The following is an 18,614-nucleotide window of genomic DNA, read 5'->3' as shown; positions in this document are numbered from 1 at the left end:
CAAATTCCTCAGTGGAACTTGTGTGTGGAGCTTCCAGACCCCAGACAGCCGGCGCGCCGTGCGTGCGTGCCCGCGCGCGCGCAAAAAAAAAAAACAAACGCTCGGCGCGTGTGACACCGTTTGAAAACGTCAGAATCATATTTTAGCCATTATGTTAACACCATGGAGGCCTTAAAGGAGCATGTGCGCAAACTTGGAATGAATGAATACCATTTCTGTGGAGGCGCTCGCGCTGCGCATTTACGCTGCAGCCAGATTTTTTTTCTTCCCCAAGGTGCTGCGAACCGCTGATGTTTTGGTGTCGACTCTGCAACAACTCCTGCGGAAGGGGGGTGGGGGTGATTATTACTTAAACACCAGTTTCACAACTCATAATACAAATCTCATTAAAACCAACCAACTTTAAACATTTTATTGAATCAGATCGTGTTATTATTTGTTATTTCTGTCTGATCTCTTAAAAAAAAACAGCAGAGTTTGAAAATGATGGATATTTTACAGTGTACACGCCCCCTACACATATATAGAACGGCTTGACACTAATACATGATGAAAGGATAGACTTTATTGCTAAAACGTGTAACTATAAAATGTACACTATGTTTGCTTTTTTATTATTATTATTTTTTAGAAATATTCAAGTAGACATCTCCCATATTTTTTTTTCTGGTATACTATTCTCTGTCCTTATGCTCTATACTCACAATCGTTAAAATAATAAATAAAACGTACAGATTTATTTCTACAATACTATGTGTTCCAAAAAAAAGCTGAGTTCACGCCTTTATATATAACTTTAACCTCAACTTTTTCTTCAATTTAATTATTATTGATATTAATATTATACAAAAACTCTAGGCAGCATTGCAGTGACATAACATCAGCATCAGAATTCCGTTGAAAAGAAAAGAAAAAAAATCACCTCTTGGAGAAGTGTAGTATATGCATTCCATCGTCAATGTCTTATTAAAATATCAAAGAAAAAAAAAAGCTCTTCCGTATGAAGTGCTGCGTTTCCCCCAAAAAACATTTCAGGGTTGAGAATAAAATATGGTCCTGCATGGTTCAATTAGAAAAAATAGCTGCATTTTTTTTATTAAATATGTACAATGTTGGTATTTCACTTAAAATGCTATATAAAAAAATAGATTTGCTATGGTGCCCACCTCTGTAGAGAGTTAACAGTGCAATAGAAACCGTATTTCCAGTCCACTCCCACCAACCACGAGAGAAAATCAGCACGAGCACTTGCACTCTGAGATGATTGGGTATTGCACCTGTATCCACGTGCAGTATTTCTGTCTTAGAAAGCCCTGGCAGTACCACCGCAGGAAAATCTTGTTGATTGACTTGACCGGTTTGCAAGACATCCCCTCCGGGAACGAACACGAGCGCTCAGAAAAACAGTTTCCCTCCTTGATGTACCGTGGCCAGAATCGCACGCCCAAATCCTTCCAGGTGTACACCACCGGGCAGTGCGTGTAGGTCCACAGCCACTGCAGGAATTTCCTGCGGGCTTTCTTGCCCACTTTGACCCGCTTTCCGTAGGGGGTCTCGGTGAGCTCGAGTTTTTTAATCTCGTTGGGCATGGGCCCCTGCAGCTTCACTTGGGTGTCTGGCGCGGAGAGGTTCACCAGCGTGGGCGAGCTGATGGACATAAAGTTTGGGTCGAAGTTGCTGCCGAGTTTTTTCCGCAGAGTCCTCTCGGCCAGGTCCTGCTCCCGGGGGTCGTACTCCGGGTCGGGATCCTCCTTCAGGTCGGGCACAGGGAGGTGATCGCTGGGCGAGGGACGGAGGCGAAGGTAATGCTGGGAAACTCCGATGTGGACGCACACCAGCGCGTAAACGAGCAGCGTTTGCGAGAGGCCCATGTTCACCTCTGGTTTTTACGCACGCGTAAAATACGACTCAGTTCTTGACAGCGCGTTCTCTGTAATGACAAGCGGCGGGCTTCATAAATAGTGGAAGCAGAACCACAGCACAGACGCTACTTTTAATAGACCACGTTGGGTTTGGGTGACATGGAGTACTGATGCCACCCAGCAGCAAGAAATAAAGTTTGCCAAAAAAAAAAAAAAAACTCTTCACCGCTCCTTTGGATTCACTTTGAGTTTCTTTGCGTTGTCATGGTTACCCACGACGAACTGTCTGCGCCGGATGACAGAGAGCTGCATGGAATGAAGCTTCTTCTTTTTCTCCCCCCCCTAAAACAAGCAGAATAGATCCGGTCAAAAGTTTGAACTGTCACGCGCCGCGGCGTGTGTTATTTTTACGCACGACGGCTGAAGCTTTAGAGTTTGACAAGGTCCCAGCGCGCACAGCGCCACGCACTGTGAACCGGCGTGCGCGGTCCCTCTGCGGTATTCCAAGTGAGGGGAGAAAAAAAAAATGTCCAAAAGGAGAAGCTTCAGGGAAAACGGATGCGGAGCTGTAAACCAACAGCCACGCGTGTTTCCTGAAGATGTTCCACTCGCACCAACCTCAGTGAAGGCGTGACATTCCCGCACGGAAGCACGGAGTTATGTCCGCGGATGCGGCTCCCACCGCGGGTGCATGACGACACAGAGTCCCCCCCAAAAATTTTCTGGAGCAAACAGCCAGTTTCTCCGGGAGCGCCTCTCCTCCTCCTCCTCCTCCTCCTCCTCCTTTGATACGCGTACAGGAGCTCCTGCTTCAGGAGTCTGACAGGCTTTGGCGCTTGGAGCACAGTGAGTGCGTCTGTGACGCGAGTGGAGCTCAGTCCCAAGTTAAATATCCCCCTCCGACGGTACAAAGTGTCAGAGGGGCCAGCCCACCCCGGCCACTTTCACCGTGATTGACAGCAACCCCTCCTCGTCCAACACCCCCACCCCACCCTCCCCACACAACGTGGAAAATATCAGCTACAATCATCGGCTGGGTCCTAAAGGCGCACACTTTTATCCCTGTTGCACTTTAGATCTCTTGCGCACAGTTTAACAGCCGCTGCGCACGTGCTGCACATCCAACACCCGCATCTATAAATATCAAACATAAAGCTCCTCTGCTGCTGCATTAATGGCTGGGTTTTCAGCCCAGGCTGTTTAAAACTTTAAATTGATGGGAAACATTTAGTGGGCCTGTCTGCGGAAAAGGGGGCATCGCATTCCACCTTTGTTCATCAGGATTTGGGGTCTGCACAGGAATTGGCCCTGTGAACTCATGGGTCACAAAATAGGCCCCTAATTAAGACCTATAAATGGCCACAGATAGGTTCCCATGCTAAGCAGGAATTAGGACACTAGTTTAAAAAATAAGGATTACTTCAACCATATTACTCATGTTTGTGCAAATGAAACACGAGGCTAATTTTATTTTAATAGCCTAACCAGTTCATCAATGAATAAAAATGTGAGCAAATCTAAAACATTATGTCCCTTATTCTGAAATACCGATTATATTTCCAAGGATACATGGAAAAAGATGCACATTAAAAGGCAGGTGGCTGCGCTTTTATTGTGCATGTGGTTGCTGCGTGGAATGGCCACTAGAGGGCAACGATCCAGCAGTGAGTGAAGTTCTACATGTTTGGAAAGAATGTGCACTCAATCACTCAGTCACTCACTCTCATGCTGCTCCTGCTCAAGCAAAAATCCACATCAGTTTTATGATCCAAAAAAAAAAAGAAAGAAAGAAAAAGAAAAAGAAAAAAGTGAGCACAATCCGCCAAAATAAAGTAATTAACCTTAATTATCCCCAGTGTGAGTATAATATAAAAACAAATTTGGTGCTGAAGGATGGAAGAGCTTTAATCCCAAAAGCCGCGAATGTGACTGTCTGCCACCAATAAGAGAGCTGCTCATGAAGCAAAGCTAACTGTTTCAAACCACATGAAAAGACTCGTGAGTAAATTCCTGCCTCACACGTTAATGTCTGGCTCTGACTTCACGCTCACACCATTTTGGCGGGCTCTGTGGTGCTGAGCACGTGTGTCCGAGACATATAGGTTCTGTTGCAAAGACTGCACTTCAGAACCATAACTGTGAGGGGCGCTGTAGTGCAGCACTGTTGTAAAATTCACCTCCAAATGCAAGCAGATGAAGAAACGGGTACTTGTTCAAGACCCGATCAATTCAATTTCTATTCAATTTATTTTGTTTATACAACGCCACATCACAACAAAGTTGCCTCAAGGAGCTTCACACAAGTAAGGTCTAACCTTACCAACCCCTAGAGCAAGAACACAGGCGACAGTGGTAAGGAAAAACTCCCTCTGATGATTTGAGGAAGAAACCACAAGCAGACCAGACTCATTCTGGTGCACATCTGCACATGCGCAGACAGTTTTTGGAATGGCAATAAGTACTGCAAGGTTGTCTTAATTCATGTTTCTTAACAAAATGGACTCTCACTGTAAAGTTGCTCCAGTTGGATGTCAAATGTTTCCTGCATTCACAATACTGATGTATCCCATAATCCCTTGCACACCGGAGAGGTGCTGCAATCAAAACAAGATGGAGAAACCACATACGGACAATTGCAAATGAACATTATATGACCAAAATGTAAAATTTTAAGCCTTTCAAACCATTTAGAAGATACTGCATGCACGAGACCCCTGAACACTTGCTAAAAGAAATATTCCAAGTATTCCCTGTCTGCTACCTTCAACCCACGTGGAACTTCATAAAACCAAACTGAATTTCAGACATCTTATATATATATATATATATATACACATACAGCACAACCAGTGTTGTAAAGGACAATAATCTGGGAGTGAAGAGAGCAAACTTCACTCCCCCCCCCCCCCCCCCCCCCCCCACAATGACAAGACCAGGAAGTGATCGCGGATCACGGCAATTCCCATTTTAAATAACAGTGAAATCACTTGAGATTCTTGCGTGTTTACATAATACAAAAACAATAGTAACATCTAAAACACCTAGATAATATATTCACAGGAGTTCTAGGCACAGCAGACAAAGAGTTTTATCTTGCAATGTTGATGACATTGTCCGCGTGTAGCGGTTAAATTGCAGTGTTATCTGAGCGTCTTGTACCAGTTCACCATGTTGTTGACTTCTCGTGGTGCTGCCACCGTTCTGAGATTTCCGCGCGATTTCTGCGAGAATTCAAACCTCAACAGAGCGAATGTACAGAATGGATCCAGCATGTGTGGTACATGGACACAACCAAGCAGCAACTTTCAATGCCAAAAAACAAAAACGAAAAAGTAAAGCCAATGCTGAAGTGCCAAAACCTGCAGTTCCTTGAATGGCCACTTGAGGCTGTCTCCAAAAGCAAGTTAATCCACATAGATTTAACATTACAGCCTGGTACAAAACATGGTTTTGGTTTTGATGGTTACTTTTCCTCATTCGTAATGACAACAGGAGATTAATTCTTAAATAACCCATTAGTTTAAGTGGATTTAAGCCACAAAGTTATTCATAACTGGGGTGTGGTCAGTTTGACTGACAGCGACGTCCAGGTGGCCAGCCGATAGCACAGCGCGAGCAGCCAGACGTTAGTAGGGTGCCAGTTTATTTCTCGGCATTTTAGTACAAATATGCAATAATCTGGCTTGCTGTGTGGCTAATTGCACCGATGGACCATCTAAGAAGACTGTCCACCTGTATTTTATTGAGTAAAATTGTTGTATTATTTAATTTGTATGTTAGCGCCATTAGCACTAATTAGCAGGTATCAATAACTGGATACCGTTCGCAACAATGATAATGCAACAGTTATAGATCCTGTATGTTGATCATAGTTTTTACCCGAAGCTACAATACAGGCATCGGGTATTGTGAAGGCTTTGTGTCCATCTGTCTGCCCATACATGAAGCCTATCACACATTCCCACAACTTTTCAGTAGAAAAACAAAATGCTGCACATTCAAGAAATACACTCTATTCTGGAAGAAGTAGTTACATTTTCAGTTCATGGAGCTTTGCAGTTTCCGTATCAAGAAAAATAATCCATGTTCACAAAATTCTGCACACGATTCTAACTGAAGCCTTTTTGATTGCAAAAAGTAAATCTTGGCAAATACCAAGGCAATGGATGAATGAATTCTGAGGTTTTATGACCTTGTCAATTAGAGTTGGATAATCCATAAGTGAAGAAATAATGCACTGGCACGAGTTCTTTTTACATTATAAGTTATATCCATCATTTCAGTAATATTTGTTCATGATGAAATCAAATAAACATCACATAAGAATTTAAAATCTGAAGGTGTCATCCAAAAAAAATAATCCAGTCTCAGGTTTTAGTACTCCATTTAATTACGAGCACCACCAGATACGTTTGTTTTATGAGTCAAACTTTACAAAAAGGTCAAGAAGAGATTCAATAAAACATAATCACCGCCTTCATACGGTGTATCCGGAAAGTGTTCACAGCGCTTCACTTTTTCCACATTTAGTCATGTTCCAGTTTTATTCCAAAATGGAGTAAATAAATTTGTCCCTCAAAATTGTACTCACATCACCCCATAATGACAACATAAAAAAGTTTTTCTTTTTTTTTTTTTGCAAATTTATTAAAAATTAAAAAAAACTAAGAAATCACATGTACATAAGTATTCACACCCTTTGCTCAAAACTTGATGTATTTTTAGCAGCAATTGCAGCCTCAAGTCTTCTTGAATATGATGCCACAAACTTGGTGCACCTATCTTTGGGCAGTTTTGCCCATTCATTTTTTACAGCACCTCTCAAGCTCCGTCACGTTGGATGGGGAGCATCTGCACAGCCATTTTCAGATCTCTCCAGAGATGTTCAATCATATATATATATATATATATATATATATATATATATATATATATATATATATATATATATATATATAGGGGCTCACAAAAAATGGGGCGATATGGAAGTGCTGGGTCCTTAGGATTAGTGCTCCCTTATGCTATTATTTTTGACAGTTATTTCCATGTTAATTTATCTCCAACAAACATACAGATGTACTTGTCCCCACCGGTCGCAACTGTCCCCATCCCCATTTTTGAAGCAGTTCTCCCGCATTATCTGGTTAATGATCAGTGTGTCGGCGTAGACACGGCTCAGTGGGCAGCGGGGACAGTGAGGCTGAGCTGGTTACTGCATAAGTGGCCATGTCCATTGTCTTCTTCCAGTGGCGTTGTTGTGGTGGATGCACGGAGACAAAACCCCATGAAGGGAGAGACGCTTCCCTTCATCATCAGCTCTAACACCGTTCAGCAACCCAGCAATGAGTCATCCCCTGGCTAATTACTGGAGATAAAGACAGGGCAGAGGAGGGGACCAGTGAGCACAGCGGGGAGGGGTGACGCTGATGATGTTGACTAAAGTCGAGAGAGATGTGGCGGCGATGCAGGCCGCCAGTCCAGCAAAGTAAAAAGAATGGGTGGGTGGTGGTGGGGGTGTGGGGGGTTGATGCCTGATGGCAGTTAGCTGTGGAATGGCTAATTAAATAATGCCATAAAAGGACCCCGGCTCGCTTTAACGAAGCCCGTCAACCTCTGACGAGCAGGGCTTGGAGAGCTGTGATGGGGGTGGGATGCACTAAGGAGCAAAGAGGCGGGGCCGGCGCTGAAAATTGGGCTTGTATAACAAGGGGACTTAGCTCTTTGGTTTTGCAGTGATTGTTCACGCTCCCTTAGGTCTCAATAGGGCGCACGGTGAGGGTGCATTGGGGGGCAGCCCTTAGGCACCGATAGGTCCCCCTTCACCCTGCCTGTTGTGAATGTCATACACATTACACACACAGACACGTACACACACTGACACCCTACAGATCTACACAAAGTCCAGGATGGAGCTTATCCAGTACAGGGCAGGTCTGGCCAAACTGGCTGACGGTGCCCATTGGTGAAGGGTAGAATAGCACAGGGGGGTGTAAGGAGATGGATCACTTGGACAGCAGAGAGGGGAAGCATTTTTTGAGAGAAAACCAAAAACCATGACCAACCATAGGCGGCCTTACAAAATCAACACTTTTAGCTTTTCACATCTTTTTGTTTCCTTGAGTTTATGTCAAAAGACAAGGGAGGTTATACTAACTGGTATAGCCTTAGCTCTGCAGCTGTTTAGAAACAGTGTTCGGTGAAAGTGCAACACTGACCACCCTCTCACTTCACCTTTCTAAACTCAACACAACTACAAATTAACAGGGAAAAACTATATCCAAATTTCCAAGGAAAAAAGTAAGTATTAGGAAATACCAAAGGAACATTTAGTAGCCCCCGTGGTTCAGGTTTCGAGCTGAAATTCTTTTGTGCGACAGTCTTGCTGCTATCTTGAAGGTAATCCTGGGCATTCAGGACTGTACCACGATAAGCGTCTTGATGGTGTCGTGAAATCACGGTTCTTCTTCAGTCTTGGTTCAGTTGTAATGAATCATGTTCTACGTCATTATAGGTCATGGTGTTGTGGCTGAGAAATGTTGTGAGTATAAAAGACATGGTCTGGATTCACCACGACAACCTTGGCGTGGTGTATTCGCGGACAGTCACGGTCAAAGTCGTAGATGTTGGAATGTGGCTTTATACTGTTACTTTTCTTCTTGTTACTTTCTTTCCAACAATTGCCTCAAGAGCGTCTCCTAATTGTGGTGTAGTGTCTCCAGGAAAACAGTCTGTGCTGGATCTTTGGCAGACTGACAGGTTTCAGATCCAACCACAAACAACTTAACAGATTTATAGACATGGTAAAATTGCACAATTGTAACTCAATATTCTCAATTAGTCTGAAACTGTACCCCAAATTTGTTGTTTTTGCAAAATCCAGTATCACGGCCCACTTGAATATTCTTGTCTTTTAATCTTTTTGTTCTTGGCAATGCAGTTATCGTTCTCACCCCCTACTACAACAATTCAAAACAGAAACAGAAAGCAACCCAAATAAATAGTTTTTCACCGTTGCCTGTCAATACTGGCTTCCCTGCCGCCTTCACCATCTTTTCCAGTCTGACTCCCCCCTTCTCGCTCTTACCCATATTCAATTCTGTCTCTGAGCCTTAACCCAAAGCAGATGGCTCGGGAAGCATGTCAGAAATCTGTCTCCCGTTAACGCTACGTTTGAAGCCGTCTCTACATTTTTTTTATCCTCTCCCCTAAAATTCATCATAAAGTTATTTTTGCAAAATAGCCAGTAAACAGCATCAAAGTAATACCCCTGCCTCCTCTGATGACAAGCAGATGAAAAGCAAAACAGCACTGACCGTATCACTTGGCCTTGTTTTGTTGAACGAATGCCATTCCACACCAATGTGCAATCTGAAGTCAATCTAACAATGGGCCTGCAAGTCTTGTTTCTGTTTTGACGTTCCAGTTATGACGAAGGAAAAAAAAGCCACTAGATGCTTGATCACAAGTCGTGATTGATTGTGTTGTGACTGGCTTATTGACTTTGAACTCACGGACCAATAAACTCAAGCAAAGATGCAGAAGCATCACTGAGGCACACCTTCATCATCATCATTATCACAGGAATAACAAATACAGTATGAGCCACAGTCCCAGGGAGTTTTGAACCTGCACTCGGAAAGAACCCATATAGGCACAAGGAAAATATGGTCAGATCTGAATCCGTGATCTTCTTTGGACATTCTTTGGGAGTTCAACCTGGGCATGGCAGAACAATTGAGAGCAGTAGTCAAAACGTTGAGGTGTTTTTAATCTTCTCTAAATTTGGAAAAGTTATACCTGTATTGTGTCCTTCACAGGCTCAGCAAGAGAAAGTCTAAAGTCATGCTTTAGCTTCTGCTTTGGGCCATTACGTTGGGTTTTCTTTGGGATTTCATCTTGGACTGTCACCTGTGGTACTTGCATTCAAACACATAGTGAAAAGGACTCAATGATTTTCATCATTTGCAGCATTCGCGCTTAAACACAGTGAAAAAGACTCCAAGAGAAAATGGGCTACTCTGAAATAAGTCATGGAAACATGGAGAATATGGTCAAGTTCAAGCCCGAGACCTTCTCTGTTCTCTGTGTTAAACAGTGTGAAATATCAATATTTAAAGAACAGCACTTGGCTCACAGTATCACCGGGCTTTAGTGTCCTCTCAGTTTTCATCCTGTATGCTGTGGTTCTTAGACTCAGCAGCAAGTTCTGCCTTTGGCCATTACCTTGGAACATCTCCTTGGGTCCTTGTCTTTCAACCGTGGCTCTCATATTCAAACACATAATGAAAATCACTCAGACCAAAAGTGGGAGTACATAGAAGGTACTCGTGCCCACAAAGAGTTTGAGCCCATGACCTCCCTTCTCTAGCAGCAGGCCATCTCAGAAGGATCAGGGAGAGTAAGACAATGGATATCTAATGTTTTTTACAAGGACACAGAAGCTGTGACTGGGAATCTAGCTCAGGTCTACATATTGGCAGCCCAACTCCTTATACCACTGAACTTCCTGCTCTGTTAATATAATCTGGAATCAGGATCTCCTTCGATCCTGTTTCAAGCCATTAGCAATTAAGATCTAATTTCAGTGATCAGGGACAAAGCTGAACAATCAGGAACAAAATGTTTGATCAATAGTAAGTGATCAGGATCATACATCTGGACCATGATCAAAGGTGAGTTATTAGGGTCACAGATCAGAATTAAAGATGTACTGCATCCGGGAAGTATTCACAGCACTTAATTTCTTCCACATTTTGTTATGTTACAGGCTTATTCCACAATGGATGAAATTAAATTTTTCCCTCAAAATTCCACACACAATACCCCATAATGACCATGTGGAATTTTTTTTTTTTTTTTTAGATTTTTGCAAAGTTATATTAAAACAAAAAACTTTCACATGGTCATTATGGGGTATTGTGTGTGGAATTTTGAGGGAAAATTCCACACACAATACCCCATAATGACCATGTGAACAACAACTAAGAAATCACATACACATAAATATTCACAGCCTTTGCCATGAAGCTCAGAATTGAGCTCAGGTGCATCCTGTTTCCACTGATCATCCTTGAGATGTTTCTACAGCTTAATTAGAGTCCACCTGGGGTAAATTCAGTTGATTATACATGTCCTGTAGCCCATCCCAGCCTTGTGCAGGTCTACAATTTTGTCCTTGGTGTCCTTAGACAGCTCTTTAGTCTTGGACATGGTGGATAGGTTGGAGTGTGATTCACTGAGTGTGTGGACAGGTGTCTTTTATACAGGTAACAAGTTCAAACAGGTGCAATTAATACAGGTAACGAGTGCAGAAGAGGAGGGCTTCTTAAAAAAAAAAAAATAACAGGTCTGTGAGAGCCAGAATTCTTGCTGGTTGGTAGGTGATCAAATACTGATTTCATGGAATAAAATGCAAATTAATTATTTAAAAATCATACAGTGTGATTTTCTGATATTTTTTTTAGATTCTGTCTCTCACAGTTGGCATGTACCTACAATAATACTTACAGACCTCTACATTCTTTGTAGGTGAGAAAACGTGCAAAACTGACAGTGGATCAAATAGTTATTTGCCTCACTGTACATGTGATTTCTTAGTTTTTTAAAAAAATTTATAATAAATTTGCAAAAAAAAAAAAAAAATCAAAAAATTAATGTTGCCATTATGGGGTGTTGTGAGTCGAATTTTAAGGGGAAAAATAATTTACTCCATTTTGCAATAAGGCAGTCACAACATAATGTGGAAAAAGTGAAGCGCTGTGAATACTTTCTGGATGCACCATTAATAGGACCAAGTGACAGCAATCAGAATCAAAGGAATACAGCTGTCACAATCAACATGATGAACATAAAATGTCACCATAGCAACAAATTTACATAGACAAGCAATGATTATATTTGTACAACAACCAAAATAAGCAACACATTCTTATTCCCAACGTGTCACATTTTGACACAAAACCTTTTTTTTTCTCAGAGACCCATACTTGATGAGTTGAGTAGCCCCTTTGTGTCATTTAGTGACAGAAACCCTAAACCAAACATAGATGGATATTCCCCAGTGATGCCAAAGCCAAGCAGACAGTTCTGTTATTAGAGAGAAATGCAGTGCAGCGTAAATTCAACCAGAACACTCAGATCTTTCAATAGTCACTCAGAATCAGTTAACTGTCATGAACTTTATTCTCTCTGCAAAACAGGTGTTTCCATTTGGTCATCAGCTCTCAACCCATAGGAACTGCACACATTCCTTAAAAGGTCAATGATTTCACTCACCTCTCTCTGCTTACAGATCACCAACAAGGCATCTCCTCCTCCACCCCACTGCCACCAGTTGGTTACTGTCCACTGCATATGGGGATCGGCTCCGTCCCTGCCTTTTCTAACAGTAGCATTTGGGATAATTTCAACTCTACCCTCTGCCATGATGGGGACCAGCATCAAATCTACTCCACTAAAGATGATAACATTCTGTACATTGTCTTGTTTTGTTACAATTATCAACTTTAACTTGCCTCCAGAGTCTTTCTGGTAGAAATAACGTGACTGCAAAAAAAAAAAGAAAAAAGAAAAAAATGTTTCCCTGCATGTCACTAAATGATGCCAAGGGGCTACCTTACTTGTCACATCGTGTCATAAAGGTGAACTGCCAAAGCATCAAAATGTGATGGGCTGGGAGCGAGATTATGTAGAAACAATAGTACAAAAGGTCTTCTTTACCGTAACTACATGTGACAACTGTATCTACTTAGAATGAATGTTTTGGGTCAATGGAGTTACTCAGACTTAAGACTTTTCATTTCCGTAAACCACCACTCCGTTCTTTCACGAATCGCTGCTTGTGTAATAATGCCTTGCGACTTTTAATATGGGGAGGCTAGTGTGATTTCACAGCATTCCAGCGTGATTACCCTTATTCACATCTTACAAAATTAAAATGAAAAAGGAGCTTAGGAGCTTGAGTTGCTCCCTTCTCTTCTTCTTGTCACCTTTTCATTTTAGTTTGTTCACGTCTCACCCCGTTTTGGAAGAGCATGACACCCCATCTTTTTTCTACTCTGTTTGTTTCTGGAAAACAACAGGAAAAAAAAAGCATTCCGAACGCCAGGAAGGCGTTCCTCCTGGTCTTCCCTGTGGCAGGATGACATCATTGGCCTGCTGCCCAATTCCCACCGCTCACAATAGGGTCACTGTTGCCTTCTTCACGATGGCACAACAGCCAAAAAAAGAGGAAAAAAATGGGAGAGCAAGAACTGGGGGGTGGAGGGGAGGGGGTGCAGGGTGGAAAGATAGAGAAAGAAAGGAAAACAGAAAAAGATGCCAGCAATGTGAAGACCTAATGGCCCGTGCTTTGCCCACAGACGATTTCTTCTGAGCTCTACATTCCTGCGCACAGACGAGCAGGGTTTGAATCAATGCCACGACAGAGATATCAGAGCCCTGACAGCGTAACGCACAACACATCCGTTTATTTGCACAATTAAGTCATGTCTTTTCATGACTCATGACTCCTCAAGACAGTAAGATTCAAGCCGTCCTTCTCTAATCTACGTTCTCATCAGTGAAATCATTGCTGGCGCGGCTTATCGATCACACTCGACGCTTGTTGTTATGAAATAATTTGGTTTATACAGACGGAGGAACGGAAAAGTAACCGTAAGTAATGGAATAAAGAGTTCAGACCACCAAAAAAAAAAGAACTTTCACTTCAGTTTGGAACGAGACACTTTGGGCTGCGTTATGGCAGTTAAAAGAAACTATTTTTAAACCATTAACTCTGTCAAGACAATGTCATTAGACACTTTTATATCACTAATTAAAGAGTAATTTGATGTCAAACGTGACCGCGTCTTTCAGAAGCTTCATCCAACTTAGGTAAACTCTGACCACAAGCACCAGCAATTTGGTCGTTCTCTCAACCGCTAAGCCATTGTGTTGCCACAGGCCATTTTGTCAAAATGAAACAGTTTGCCCACAGCCACTGACCACAACAGATGTTCCCTTGCTTGACAGTCTCCTCAGCATGTGTGTTCTGTTGAGACTAGAGCCAAGACACTTTCACAGACTGGCACCGTGCAAGAAAAACACCGAGCGGCAGAGTCTACCGCGGCATCTCCTTTGCTTTTTGAAGGTATTCAGAGTGACGCTGTACCACATGGGCTACAGTCAAATTATATCAAACATATCAGTGTCACGACCCGAACGAGCCCCCTCCAATCCCGATCAGCATGTCGGCAAACAGACAGGCTCTGCCCCCGGGAGCCCTTTGGTCCTCTGGTATGTTTGTGGAGCACGCAGAAGGGCAAGAAGGTGACGGCCTGCCGGGATGCCAGGAGGACTGAAGGATTTGGCAAATGTCTCACCGGTGTGCAAGCGAGCACCGCCGCCCAGGGGGTGCCTGCACCGCTTGGAAACCAAGCAGAAAGGGACAGGGGTCCGACAACGGGCCGAGTGTACGCTCAGAGAGGCAGTTTGTCCAAAAGGATGTACCAGATGTTGACTCACACCGGTTTGCTAATCGAGAGCCGCAAGCCCCCGGAGCCATGAGCAAACAGGATCGTCTGCCTTTCTCTGTCACCACGGGGAAATGGTGAAGGAGGCGGGGGCGGGCGCACATATGAAAACTGAAAGAGAGTAATGAAGTGACAAAGTCATGAGGAGAACTGTGAGTGCGACTGTTGAGGAAGAAGAAAAGGGCCAGAGCTCACATTGCTCATGTCTCAATCAGGGATTTAATGTGTTTTATTTAACACTTGGAACACAGCAGGAGCAGGGAACACGCACCCCCACCCACCCCCAAACTGTCACTGTAAATAAGAATCTCTCTTAATTGACCACCCGGTGAAATAAAATAAATATTAGAGAGGGTGTGGCCACAGACGGCACAATTATAATGACTGACAACTTCACACAAAGCTGGATCGTTTAATTAAAAAATTGATAAAGATTAATTTCTCTTGATTGAACTGCCAAAAGGTGTGACAGGTACGGAAATGGATTCAAAGCGACAGCAAAATGCAAACACCGCTGGAGCATCTCCAGCTGTTCTGCCGCATGCGGTTATTTAATTACGAGTTAATGTCATCAATGTATTATTCAGCCAACCGGCATGCAGCGTACACAGACAACATATAGCGCTCTGCAGCAGACAGAAGCTATTAAACACATTTACACTCCAATAACTTTCACAACTTAGACGACCTGCAGAGAAAGAGAGAGAGCGAGAGAGAGGGAGAGAGAGGAGACGCCAGGCACGGCGGATCAACAAGGAGCTATTGATACCAGAGATCTGTGCCGGTGTCAGTCTGAGAGCCAAACAAGATCACAACTGTGGTTTGTGCAACTAACCTTGTTGACCTTATTTAACCTTGGATTTGGCCAGTTTGAGAGCTCAGACTACAAGTGTCCATTCACAAAGAAAACTGGGAAATCCACATTTGTGCTGGAGCACAGTGGAACGTTGTGTTGATGTGTGCTCTGTAGACCTGATGTGAATGTAAGCACCATGTTTTCTGGACTATAAATTGCTCCAGCGTATTAGTCGCATTTGTCTAAAAGTGCATCATGAAAAGAGAGAGAGAAACATATATAAGTTACATCAGTCTATAAGTTAAATTTATTTTTGAAAAGTGGTGTTACAGCTTCAAGCAACAAGACGCAAAAATTAATTTAATCAGGGCATAAATTTATAATGCAAACGTGCTTGTGAGCAGAAGTTAATGAGGTGATTAATGTTATTGTATGAGGTACAAAAGTTGAATAAACTGCGTCTTTTTGCCACTGAACAGACAATTATAGATGAGGTAAACATGCAATGTAATTAAACGTTTGAAAAGTCACCACATTTAGAATGTAAACACTGCATTAATGAGCAGAAGCAAATGGGCTAATTAATGTTATTGTATGAGGCATAAAAGTTGAATAAACTGCTTCATTTGGCCACTGAACAGACAACTGTAGGTGAGGTAAACGTGCAATATAATTGTTTGAAAATTCTTTTAGCTTTACCTTAGATTTGGCTTGTTGTCCTTCCATCACTGTTCTTCTCACACAGTCCAACCAAGCGTAGTGCTGAGTATTATGAAAGTTATATTCCCTCTTTCTTATTTAAGACTGTAGTCTTTCAGTTTGAGAGCATGAATTCTTAAATTTACTCATTGTCAAAGACATAGAACATCTTTCTCCTTCATATCTTCTTGTTCTTGTTTTGTGATGGTTGGAATCAGATTAATTCATTTAGTATACAGAAGTACCACGTCATGCACAGACAATAGTGCAGTATTTTTTTTTCCCTAAAAGTCATTTTGGAATGCAAGTCACATGTCCACCTAAATTAGTTTAAAACACACACACACACACACTCACATAAACACATATACACACAAACTTGCATATATTCCAGAAAGTATGGCAATCATTTTCTTTTTGTTCAGGTAACTACCAACAGAACGAAAGGGATGGGATGGGATTGTCTACGAACGAAGCAAAGGGTTGGTCTGTGTGTTGAAGTGTTCTCGAGCAAGATGTTGAACTCCTGTGTATGCTGTGTACGGACATATGGATCTTAATCATGTCATAAGGTAGGAAGAAAAAGATAGAATTCATTTTCACCCACAGGTTCACCCAAAACAGAATGTACCAGTTTCCACTGGACTGGGTGAGAAGGTTGGACTGATCCAGGTTTCATTAAATTTAGGGCAAATCAGGATAAAAAGGTGCAGTTGGAAGTTTTAGAATTTATTCAAACTTTCCTTAAATGGTCACACCTGATCTGGTTAAATGTTTATGCAGAACAGGAACATAAATAAATAAATCATTGTGAAATATTTCTATTTTTTTTTTATTATTATTATTTCAACAAGATTACTTATTTTGGTCATTTCGTATATCTGCAGTGAACGCACTCTCATAGGTGTTATTGCAGTTACTGCCACCAAACACACTATTGTTTCGTGCACACTGCCTAGTTTGTTAATCAGAATTATTGCTCAAAACATTTTCAGATTTCCATGATTTCTGTTTGGTAGAATGTGTTGTGAAGTGTTGGTGGTTAGTTGTGAAATGTGTAGAATCCCCCTCATTTTACCCACTTTCTTTCACATTGAAGATGATGCATTTTTGATATGTTGATCGATTTCTCATAAACTAATCTAACAATCCTGATGAAACCTGTCAATCCTGAAATCTCTTGACAGAAAATCAGTCAGTGAAATTTTGCCTAGATCTGGATAATGAATGAGCAAAAGGACAACTGCACAAACTAGTGTGTATCCCTGCACATTTATTCCTCATTACTGAGTTTTGACTTTGAACAGTGACCTCTGATTGTTATTGCTGACCTTTAATCCTAATATCTGCATTTTGATGCTGACAGCTGACCTTTGCTCCTGATTGTGACCTCTGTAACTGCTGCCCTTTGATCCTGACTACTGACCTTTAATTTGGAAAGCTGTTCTTTGATTCTGATAACTGTCTGTTGATTGTGACCTGACCTTTAAGTCTGACCATTGCAATTTGACCTTGGATCCTGATCACAGCTTTTATCCATTTAGCTTTTGTCCTGATTGCTGTCTTTTGATTGTGACCATTGTCCTGTTGATGTTGATTGCTGACCTTTGCTCCTGATTGCTGTCTTTTGATTGTGGATTTTTGATTGTGTCAGTTGCCCCCTTGATCTTGAATATTGACCTTTGATCCTTATTGCTGACCTTTGATCCTGATTGCTGTCTTTTGATTGTGACAGTTGTCCTTTTGATCTTGATTGCTGATATTTTATCCTGGTTGTTGTATTTTGATTGTGACTGTTGTCCTTTTGATTTTGATTATTGACCTTTGATCCTGATTGTTGACCTTTGATCTTGATCTCTGTCCTTTTATCCTGATTGCTATCTTTTTGATTGTGACTGTTGTCCTTTTGATCTTGATTACTGACCTTTGGTCTTGATCTCTGTCCTTTTAACCTGATTCCTGATTTTTGATCTTGATCACCGACCTGATCACTGTCTTTTGATTGTAACCGTTGTCCTTTTAATAATTGCTGACCTTTTGACCTTTGATCCTGACCACTGTACTTTGATTGTGACTGTTGTCCTTATAATGTTCCTAATGCATTGTTTATGCATGGCAGAGGAGTTTGCTCAGAGTGCATTTCTTGTTGCTGTGCTTATTTTATTTTTTCTTTTGGTAATTTAAATATTATTATTATTATTATAAATGTAATTTTCTAAATGTATTTTTTGGACCATGCTGCCTGTTCAGGAATGACGAGGATGCTGCGTGGATGGATTTTCAAAGTGGTGCTGAAAAGCCGGGCTCCTCTCCCAGTCTGTCTGGTAACAGTGTGTGCATGATCGCAGGCGTGCACGTTTGTGTGTGTAATTACAGCCACGTTCCCGGCGAGAAGCCCAGCCGAAGCATCGTCAGCCTGTCTGTGGCATGTGGCGCTGCTGCTGACCTCCTCGCTCTCGTCAGGTTGTGACTCTCACTCACATGCAGGTGAAACCGCATGGCTGCTCACTTTGTGCGTCACTTCAAGTGGATTCCCCTGTGAGCATCAACTCTGTGTGCATTTTTTCCTTCTTTTTAATGTTTGTTGGATTGTCTGTTACTTGTGAGACGACTCTCAAAATTTTAAGATTTTCATCAGATGTGATGAAAACATCAGCCTCATGACAGGAAACAAGCAACTACATTTAACATTTACTTTTAAACTATGAGCGATTTAAATGTTTTTAGCTGTAAGTTGGCTCGTTT

General features: G+C 42.0%; 1 protein-coding gene across 1 annotated transcript; it reads right to left on the bottom strand.

The window, feature by feature from the left end:
• Positions 1 to 545: 545 nt before the first annotated feature.
• Positions 546 to 2,131, bottom strand: nog2 (noggin 2). The gene has a single exon (XM_034194396.1). The coding sequence runs from the start codon at positions 1,869 to 1,871 to the stop codon at positions 1,236 to 1,238; it is 636 nt and encodes a 211-aa protein (XP_034050287.1). The 5' UTR covers positions 1,872 to 2,131; the 3' UTR covers positions 546 to 1,235.
• Positions 2,132 to 18,614: the final 16,483 nt, after the last annotated feature.

This window comes from Thalassophryne amazonica, chromosome 18 (genome assembly GCF_902500255.1).
Source record: "Thalassophryne amazonica chromosome 18, fThaAma1.1, whole genome shotgun sequence".
Taxonomy (NCBI): domain Eukaryota; kingdom Metazoa; phylum Chordata; class Actinopteri; order Batrachoidiformes; family Batrachoididae; genus Thalassophryne; species Thalassophryne amazonica.
The sequence above is the reverse complement of the archived record's forward strand: the minus strand, read 5'-3'. Positions and strand labels throughout refer to the sequence as shown.

Bases quoted from the DNA above. Each gene is read 5' to 3' on its own strand.
- nog2 (XM_034194396.1), bottom strand. From the start codon at position 1,871: ATGGGCCTCTCGCAAACGCTGCTCGTTTACGCGCTGGTGTGCGTCCAC.